Genomic DNA, 10,288 nt, shown 5'->3' with positions numbered 1-10,288 from the left:
GACAAAGGAGATCAGACACGACCGGACGCCTGAGGTGTAGGTATATTTTTGGGCTGTCCTGCTTCTCCTTCAATGTCGTGGGACTCACTTGATGCTTGTGGGCCGAGGGTGTCAGGCATAGGTTGGTAGGTTCCTTGAGGTTGGTATGTTCCCTCAGTAATGGCTGGCATGTTGGAGGTGGTCTCGGCAAATTGGGCCTGGGCCTGGGGACAGCAGAGAAAAAATGGTAAAATGGTAATGGAACACAGCAGTGGGGTGAAACTGTATGTTGATTTCGTCTCTGTCCGGCAGAAACTTTGTCTTTCAACTTTTTATGTGTTTTTTTTGGTAAATTAAAGGTCCTATGACATGCTGTTTTAGAAATATGTTGCCTTTAGTGACAAGGTTGGAAGTGGTTAAGTCTGTCTGGGTTTTACAAATATTTAACCAATGAAAAGCATTAACAAGAGCTTGTGACAAAAAAACATTCGATCTATTGGAACAGATATTATTTCTTTCCCCATTGCCTGAAAACGAAGTAACGGTTTTGGACATACAGGTTTTCCGCCTGACAGCAAGCAACAACATGCAGTTGTGAATATAACATACATATACAGCCCTGTAAGTCCCTGCACATAAAACTGTAGGCAGATACAGTACGCTGGCTCCGGGCGATAAAATGTAGCTTATAGGACCAGCTAAGTGAGGTTAAGCCACTCCTTCCTCTATCATATTCCACAAAAAATATCTATATATAGAACATCGTGGCTCACATGCAAATATCCCCTACTGTAAAGTTCTGGTAAGTGACGTAAACATGGTTGCCCTTGTTCACTGAACACCTGTGTAGGACGGGTACCTTTCAGGTAGGGCTGGACAATTCATTTATAAATTTTGAACCTCTAACCACTTAATCTGTCGATTAATCAAGATTTTTTTTTTGGTGATCATTTTTCAATATTATACAGTAGTTCCATTGTACAATGGCAGCGTACAGAAATAGTGAAAATAGCGAAATAATCGTGCTGGGTGGCGCAGTGGTAAAGTCCACTGTGGTGCAACCGCCTTTGTCGGGGCGTCTATGTGAACACAATTGACCCGTGTTCGGGGAGGAAAGCCGGGCGGGAGGAGTAGGATGAAGGCTCTACGTCTTCCCGGTAGGGGCTCCTCACTGGCAGGTGAGTCAGTAGGATACAACAGCAGCAGTGACAACTGGCATAAATTGGCATAACAAGTAAATTGGGGAGAAAAAGGGGGTAAAAATAAAAACATAATTGGCTAATCTAAATTTAAAAAAAAGAAAACAATTTAATGAAAAAAAGAAATAATCTTGATATTGATTAGAAGTCAAATCACCCAGCCTTACTTTCAGGGTATTCAATGTCCGACTCACTTTAGAGACATACAGAGGGAAAGAGATTGGGCTCTGACCACTGACTAAACACAGAAAGCCAATGATCTAATTCCTCAGTCTTACCTTCATCACCTTGTCCACCTTCAGGTCCTCTAGGGATGGATACAGAGACATCCTGAGAAGAGAGATGGAGACTAAGTCAATGAAAAGCCCTAGGTGTGCAATCTGTCCATTGTATTGTGTCTTGTGTATGTGTACGTATTTGACTACCAGTGAGTCCGAATATTTTGAAAAAAAAGTATGTGTGTGGTGGGGGTAAACGGCCTAAAGGAAGAGAGGAAAACATGTCTCTATAATAAGATAATAACCCAGTCGGAGGAGACTTCAACAAATGCTCCAAGAGGCTTCTACAAGGCTGCCAAAACTCTTAATGAGATTGCTGCTATTCGATTAAGTCTTTCCAGAATCCACCTAATCCTCTGTGATCCCTCTCCTCTGTGGTGGTGGGAGGTATACAAGAGGAGGAACGATTGTTGGAAGGAGGAGAGGAGGAGGACAAGTAGAGAGAGGTGGAACATAAATAAAGGAACATCCATCAACCCCACACTGACTGCATATAAAATAATTGGATCAGAATCCTTTCTGGTTGCCCATGCCGGCTTGCACAGTCAAAACTTCATTGTTTTATTGCACCATGTAACCGTGTTGACACATATAGTCCACAACGACAGAATGCTCATAAATGCACAGAATGCATTATGGTTCCCACTGTCTGTCGGCCCTCAGGTTCATTATCTGTTATAAAACACGACAGCGGTTATGCAAGTTTCAATTTGACTTCCCTTCTGTTCTGCTCCGTCTCCATCTGGGTTTCAGACGCCCGAAATGTCGCAAGCAACCTTCACCTTTCATCTACTTGTGTACTGGAAATGACAAACACGCGTGACTGTTGTAGGTCATCATCAGTTCAGTCAGTGGATATACTGTATTATAGTGTTAATATTCCTTGCTTTGCATACTCTCTCTGCATACCTAGCGTGTGGTAAGCTCAATTCAACTCTTGACACCTGCCATCAGTCTCCACAGCTAGTATAATGCATGCCATGCTACTTCAATGCACATAGTGACAGAATGCTGAGGATGTACATTAATGCATGTAGGCTGCCATCTACGTTATGTCTTGCATCAAGCTCAGCTCATCATGTGCTGAGAGTACAGTTAGTATTATCCATGTACCAGCTGACACCTGTACCTGTGTTCCCAAGTTCTTACAATAACGTTACTACACGACAGAAGCAAAGGAATACAAACACCCAAAGTTCCCGAACTCATGTACAGAACAAATAAATTATGCACATACCTTACTCACTGCACAATGCACATTCTATAAATCTGATACTAAATTCTCCCCATTGTTCACCCCCCTATTGCTGCTAAGGTTTTGTTTGTTTGTTTTGTTTTTTGCTGCCAATGCTGATGGTGTATGGATGTATATAGCTTATTTCAAATTATATTAATCTATCTGATACAAAATTAAAATCCAGTATTATTTTTTGTATAATAATAATTATATTATACTGCTGTTGTTGCACAGTGTCGAGGATGTTTGAGAAGTAAACATTTAATGTGAACTGAAATATGCTATACTAAATAATCTACTATGTAGTCCTCTTACACCAACAGTTGGAATGTTTGGGAGATCTGCACCTCGGATGGAGGGCAGGGAATTTACTACATCTAATGACCAGAGAGTAGCTGTGCCAGCTGTAAAGATAATGTCCTCTGTCCAGACCCAACCTTTATTATTTGATGACCCTTGGGGTTAAAGGGATGGGCTGGGAACTTTCCTTGGTTTTAGCCTGTAATTCTTTCTTGTTACTTTGTACTTTGGGATGGGATGGGCTGCTTTTGCCAGTAGTAGCAGCTACAGGCAGTGCTCTGTGGATTTGTCTATAAGCTGTAACTAGTTAGTGTTATGTGAGTCAGGTTTGTGTTGTCCCATTGAGACAAGTGAGTCTGGCTCCACTGTATTCGAATACCTTTAAATCACTCATACTTAATCTGAGTCCGTCTCATTATTGTGTATGTTCTGAGTACCCCGATATAGATTTCCAGCACAACAGTCTTGTGGACATGCCGCAACAACATTCTGATGCTTGTACCTGTTACCTGTATGAGTGAGTGACAAATAAAACATTCTTGATTCTTCTAATATGCTAGTTGTTTCCCCACATCAATGATGCTCTTGCTTAGGGTAAGTGATATTTTTTGGTCAATGTTTTTTGTTAAAAGGTTAAAATACTATATTATTATGATAGTATTCATTGCTATAGAGCAGGGGTTTTCAACTGATTATGAACCAGGGACCACCACCCCGACTAAGAATCAACCTGGGGACCACTGTTGTGTTGGGAGGGGTGATATGGGTGTGGTGTGGGGGGAAAAGCTTGAAATTAAATAATGACTCTTAAGGGCCTAATTTAATTTGTTAATTTGAGGTGAATTAAATCAAGTCCTTAACGGCAACTTATGTATGAGCGAGCAGACACATGTGATTGATTATGAGCACATTTCCTAATAATGGTGACACAAACAGACAATCCGGTACAGTTTCCCTTGAGATTCTTGAAGTTCTTCACATCAGATTTCCCAGTAACTGATAACATTGACGCGTCATTATACGTACTGCACTGTTTCTCAACAAGTGGTCGATAAAATAAAATACAAATCTTTACTTTCCTAACTAAATGCATGGTCAGGGACCACATGCAATACCTTCACGGACCACCAGTGGTCCACGGACCACCAGTTGAAAACCCATGCTATAGAGTGTCAATAACAGTCCCCCCCCCCCCCCCCCCCCCATCTCTCCAGCTCTTTAATAAACAGAACATATATTTTCAGGTGGGTTGCACATTTTCAACCAATCAGGAGAGTACCCATTTATATCAGCTTCAATTTTATTTTGTCTGCTCATTTCTTTTTCTTTGTGTCATCACTTCCAAGTCCACTTGTTTATCTTGTATCCTGTATGAGTTCTCTCTCCTCATTGGATAACATTGGTATCCTGACCTGAAAATGCATTTTCTATTGATTACTATCAGAATATATAGTTATTTAACACTTATTTTAACAAAGGAATATCACTTACCCTACCAACCTAATTAAGTCATTATAATAAAGAAGTGATATGCAAACTAAAGTAGCTCGGTGCAATCACAGTCCAATAGACTCATCTTCGCATGGTCAATTTATCTGGGCTGGGTCCTCAAAACAGGATTTTCTAAAGGTTTCAAGGTCAAGGCAGAAAGCAGAAGGTGATCGTGACTTTGCTTTCCTAGTATAGCCATCCACAAAGCCTCATGGAAGGTAAGTGTATCCTACTTTTCATTTTAACAACATGGCTCTGAATGAGGCAAGATGTCTGTCTGTCTGTCTGTCTGTCTGTCTGTCTGTCTGTCTGTCTGTCTGTCTGTCTGTCTGTCTGTCTGTCTGTCTGTCTGTCTGTCTGTCTGTCTGTCTGTCTGTCTGTCTGTCTGTCTGTCTGTCTGTCTGTCTGTCTGTCTGTCTGTCTGTCTGTCTGTCTGTCTGTCTGTCTGTCTGTCTGTCTGTCTGTCTGTCTGTCTGTCTGTCTGTCTGTCTGTCTGTCTGTGTGTGTGTGTGTGTGTGTGTGTGTGTGTGTGTGTGTGTGTGTGTGTGTGTGTGTGTGTGTGTGTGTGTGTGTGTGTGTGTGTGTGTGTGTGAGTGTGTGTGTGAGTGAGTGAGAGAGAGAGAGATCCATGGACAATCTCGCAAACCACTTGACTGATCAGCTGCCAGTGCCACTGATCAGCAGTGCTACTGATCAGCTGCCTTGGCCTAAGGCAGTATGCCAAGAAAGTGACTCCCCAAATATGTTTCACAAATTGTGATCCCCCCCCCCCCCCCCCCCACATTTTCTAAATTCATAATTGCAGATAAATAAAAGCAGATCCAACCTCCGACTGCCACCCCATATTTTGCCAAGAATTAACATCCGAGACCCACAGGAAAGCCACACAGTTATTAGTCCCTGTCATCTTTTACTATGTGTGTGTGTATCATGTATTTGTTTTGCTTTTTACATGTTTTCTTATCAGAGTCTCCCTACATGACAAAGTAGTTTTGTTAAAGTGTGCTGCTTCTATGCTGGTGTGTGGGACTGATGATTTTGCTCAATCCTAAGAGCAGCTGAGACAGAGAGATGGAGAGAGAGTCGAGAGACCCAGAGAAACTAACAGGCAGCCATGCCCTAAATGGTGTATGTCTTATGACTGTAGCAAAGCAAGCTAAATCAATCGGTCCATCGCTGAGGGGAAGTCAAGGAAAGATACACACTGCCTTCCTTTATGGGAAGTCAAGTGGCCTCAATGAGAGGCTATTGAATGACTATATGCCTGCTTACTATGACAATGTGCATTAGACAGAGTGAAATAAAGAGAGAATGGTAAAACATTTAGAAAGAGACTGAAAAAAAATGAAATATAACCATAACCGAGACAAGGAGTCACACAGATTTAAATACTTTCATAGAAGCATGAAAAAAGGGGGAAAAGGACAGAAACAAAACTGAAAGAGGCAAGAGGAAGATAAAACTGAGTCAGCTCAGCTGACTGATAAGGTGGTCAGCTCAGCTGACTGATAAGGTTCATACTGTAAAAAACAACAACAAGAATAACAGGTCAGCTGAATATAAGAACAATTTAATCCATGTTGTTCAAGTTGAGCAGTCTCTATTAAAAAATAATAATAATCTCATTATAGGTCATGAAAAGACCAAAAAAAGCAGAAGCAGTAAACCTAAAGGCAACTACTTAATCAACATTACAACATGGACAGGAAAAGGATGTGACGAGGATGATGATAACCCCACTCCCACAGATGCCCAACGGTGAATGGAAATGTCTTTTCTCCCTTACAAAAACACTGCAAATATGACAAACCACATTGCAATCAAGAAAGAAAACTAAATCTGTTCGGCTGCTCCCCAAACATTTGTGAGCTCTATCCTCCATATGAGAATTCCATAATCTCCCCACGCATTAATCTCTTCAATTCAATTAAGTGTTCAATGTTTAACTAATTGTCCGCTTGGCCAGATCTCTATAGCTGGCCTGCTGAGAATTCTTCTTCACAACTGACAAACAAAATGGTCTACACCTGTATGAGGTCCAAAGTATTTTCCAAACTGTCTCTGCAATTCCCAAACTTATAATGACATGTCAATTATCTCTCGTAATGTGGGTACACATTTATTACCACACAAGTAGGCGAAAATCTGGAGTGAATCCTCAACATGAATGAGACACTCTGGCCATAATCACATCACTGTGAGGTCTGACTCTCAGTCTCTTGAGCTACTACTCCATCTTTGTATTTTCAGTCCTAACAAACAAATACACTATTGTGTCATTCAGCACAGAGAGGCACTTTAATACCATCCTGTGTTTGCTTTTCAGCTGTGTTTGTTTGCTTTGCGTCCCTCATTGAGACACAGACCAGGCTTATATAAAGGTTAGGCGGAAAGAAAATGTGTTTGCGTGTCTCTTGTAATGACATGACTAAGGTACACCTTCACAGGTGCCTGGTAGTTTGGACTATTGACTAATAGTTTCCCCCCATGACATTTCCATGGGGGGAAATCCAGCATAAAGAGACAAATAAGGCAGTATCAACAGGGATGCAAAACATTTTCCATATACACATCAGGCATCTATTATTACATTGGAGTCAGCATAGCAGTATTCAGCAATCTAAATGCAATGGTGGAGTGACCAATGGAAGGGGGCTAACTTCAGCCAGCCTGAACGAATTGGTTAGATACATGAAGAATGTGGTCCCCCTGGCAACTTATTCCGGTCTATTGACATGGCTGGGAAAGGGACTGGGACAGCGAGGGGGGGGGATGATAAGAAGGAAAAAGACTGACAAGGAAACAGTGGTCTACTGCTTCCAATTGCCCCACCCCCATTTACTGTACACCAGTGGTTCTCAAACTTCTTCATTTCCAAGGACTCTCATAACTCTGAGAGTGTACAAATGGAACCAAATGAACCCGTTTGTATACTCTCAGTGTTACAGACCTGTTAAGGGTTCGTTTGAATTGAAACCCCATCGAGGAAGGCTGAGGGTCCCTGAACCCCACTTTGAGAACCACTGCTGTACTACCACACCAACAATGTGGGTCTAACGGTAAAAAGAGACATTCATTTACCCAGTCAGCTCCTTTAAGCTGTATTATATAATGAAGTTCTGACATCACACACACCCACTTGGCTCAAAGAGATCATCACTGCGAAGAGCTTTTATTGATTCAAGCTTATTTTTCGCTGGAATGGAATTGTAATATTACTATCGATATAAGCCCAATTCTTGATCCTATCTGTCGATGTTCTCTACCACTTATTGTGTTTATGTCAATTTGATAGATGAGTAAAAGAGTAAAATGTTGCTCGTTTCCCCGTTAGCTCACTGACTGGGCCATATAGTGATATAGAATTAACCCTAAGAGCGTTAGCTTGGGTGGATCAACACATCGCACATTATAAATGCTAATTATTAATGTCAGTGAAGCCTTGCTAACACACAGTTAGTTCTTTCTGCCTGTAACGTTGTTGCTAACTGTAACTGTACCCATAACTAAACAGGAAACTAGCAACACTTCCCGTCTTTGTTCATAAATCAGTCACAAACATCAACACAGCGGTGTAGCAAGGAAGCTAACGTTAGCAGCGTTGCCAGGTTTTGGAAGAGAAACAAGCAACCAGGTATATGAAAACAAGACCAAGAGAAGCGAGCCCTTCGCCCTTTAAACATGTGCCTACCAGTACATTGGCTATTTGGGACATTTTAAACATTTTAACACCACAAATCTTGTATGTGGGTCCCTGACTGTCATATACAAAAATCTGATGGGGGTCTGCAGACAAATACATACGCTATTAATTTGGGGTCCTTGATTTGAAAATGTTTGAGAAACACTGTTTTAAACAACATTATAGGACACAAGCCCAAATAAGCAACTACACTTTAGAAACAAGCCCAAACACAACCCGCAACAGCTACCAATATTTACAAGCAACTTACCAGAAAAACAAGCCCACCGTCGCTTATGAAAAGCGGACATGGCAACGCGGAACATTAGCTACAACAATGTTAGCACACATAGGTAGCTCGATATACCGTTGCTTTTCGTACCACGTTTAGTCTCACCTTTAATGCCTTGGTCGCAAAAGTCCAAATGAAATGCTTGTAATAATGACTCCCACGAAATCTCAGACGCCGGGGCCCGCTTTGGTTACTTGTGTATTTATTATCTTCCTCTCGTCTCGCACCTCGTCTTTGTGGCTGTCAATGATGCGAAGGAAGGGGATTTCTGTTGAAGTGAAGTCACCCCTGGTTTACTGGCCGAGGAATGTGGACTCCAATCCTATAGCCCAAAGGGACGTTCAGCTGCGCTTTGATTGGCTAACTGGTTCTGGTTGTCAGGCAATCCCTATAGAAATGTATTATGCCAGAATATCAACTGGATATTGGTAATCGCTCAATCTTCTTTCTATTTTATTTATTTATTTGTTTATTAAATAAAATCACACCCTGTGTGAAGAGAGTGGTGCCTTTGATGAGCCCCGTATTGATGTTGTCATCAATGTTTGTTTATTGGACATACACCCGGACACACACGGACACACAGACAAAGTCAGATATAGGAGTGGTTGGCACCACTCAAAAATAGTTTAAATAATTGTTTATAATAATAATAATCCCGGATTGGGAGACAGTGATTATGACTATGCATAATTGCGATTAATTGTCCAAATATGTAAGAATATCAGTGGACACTACATTGCAGTGGTGTAAAGTAACTAAGTACATTTACTCAAGTACTGTACTTAAGTACATTTTTTTTTTTTTTACTTTACTGGAGTATTTCCAATTTTCTGTACTTTTACTTCTACTCCACTACACGGCAGAGGCAAATATTATACTTTACTGACTCCACTACAATTATTTGAAAACTTTAGTTACTTGTTACTTAGGGTTAGTAGGGTTAGGGTTGGGCTCAAAATGCGTCACTACACATTGTGAGCTTGTAGATCTGTTATTTTCAAAAGATTTTTAGACATTTTACACATTTGAAAACTTGTGAAATGGGACATTCTGCACAATGAGTACTTTCTACTTTTGGTACTTTAAGTACATTTTGACACCAATACTTTCGTACTTTTTACTCAAGTACATTTTGAATTCCGGACGTTTACAGTGTATTGATACTTTTACTTACTTAAGTAAAAAAAAATGAGAGTACTTTTTACACCACTGCTAGACTGATAGAGGTGTTCTATTTGTTCAAACAAACAAGTCCTCTGGCAAATTAATCTTTGAGTTTGAAGTGGTCACTGCGGTTCCCAGGCAACCAACCCATTTAGTTTGTGAGTGACCGTCCCTCCGGGCTTTAGGATCTAGACTGCATTTCTCTCAATGGCGCAGACGTACAGTTACAGTACCAGACCACACCTCTTAAAACTTCACCTTTTATCAGCCGTGGTCACATGAGCATTACTCACTACAACGAAACTATGACTTGGAAAACATAAGTCAACGTTTCCACTTGTTTTATATTGTCATCATGGGTGTCAATGTTGTCCACCCGTCAAGTGCTCAGCTCAGCATGTAATAAATGGCCTAGACTGTTTTGTTTTTTTTTCCATGTGAATGGCCTGGCTGTAGATGCCAGGATTTCGGACCATTATATTGTCAACTCACCATTATTGTGAAATGATTGTTTGTTTGTTTTTTCCTTTTGTAGTGTATGGGTTTTATGATTTTAAATGTTTTTCAACATTGTATTTGTTGTGTGTGTGTGTGTGTGTGTGTGTGTGTGTGTGTGTGTGTGTGTGTGTGTGTGTGTGTGTGTGTGTGTGTGTGGGTGTGCGT

At 40.9% G+C, this 10,288-nt stretch overlaps 1 protein-coding gene across 2 annotated transcripts in view; it reads right to left on the bottom strand.

Moving 5' to 3' along the window:
- Positions 1 to 8,755, bottom strand: part of sdcbp2 (syndecan binding protein (syntenin) 2) — a 21,715-nt gene extending 12,960 nt beyond the window's left edge. Inside the window, exons 1-3 of one of the 2 annotated variants that reach the window (XM_084069082.1) lie at positions 8,564 to 8,755; positions 1,457 to 1,508; positions 89 to 203 (exon numbers count right to left, since the gene is read on the bottom strand). In XM_084069082.1, coding sequence (XP_083925208.1) covers positions 89 to 203; positions 1,457 to 1,507 — 166 coding nt within the window. In that variant the 5' untranslated portion in view covers position 1,508; positions 8,564 to 8,755. The remainder of the gene's footprint in view (positions 1 to 88; positions 204 to 1,456; positions 1,509 to 8,563) is intronic. The other variant, XM_084069081.1, reaches the window with a different exon arrangement.
- Between the last annotated feature and the right edge of the window lie 1,533 nt (positions 8,756 to 10,288).

The sequence above is a fragment of the Gymnoscopelus microlampas genome (assembly GCF_963454915.1).
Source record: "Gymnoscopelus microlampas genome assembly, chromosome: 10".
Lineage (NCBI taxonomy): Eukaryota > Metazoa > Chordata > Actinopteri > Myctophiformes > Myctophidae > Gymnoscopelus > Gymnoscopelus microlampas.
The sequence above is the reverse complement of the archived record's forward strand: the minus strand, read 5'-3'. Positions and strand labels throughout refer to the sequence as shown.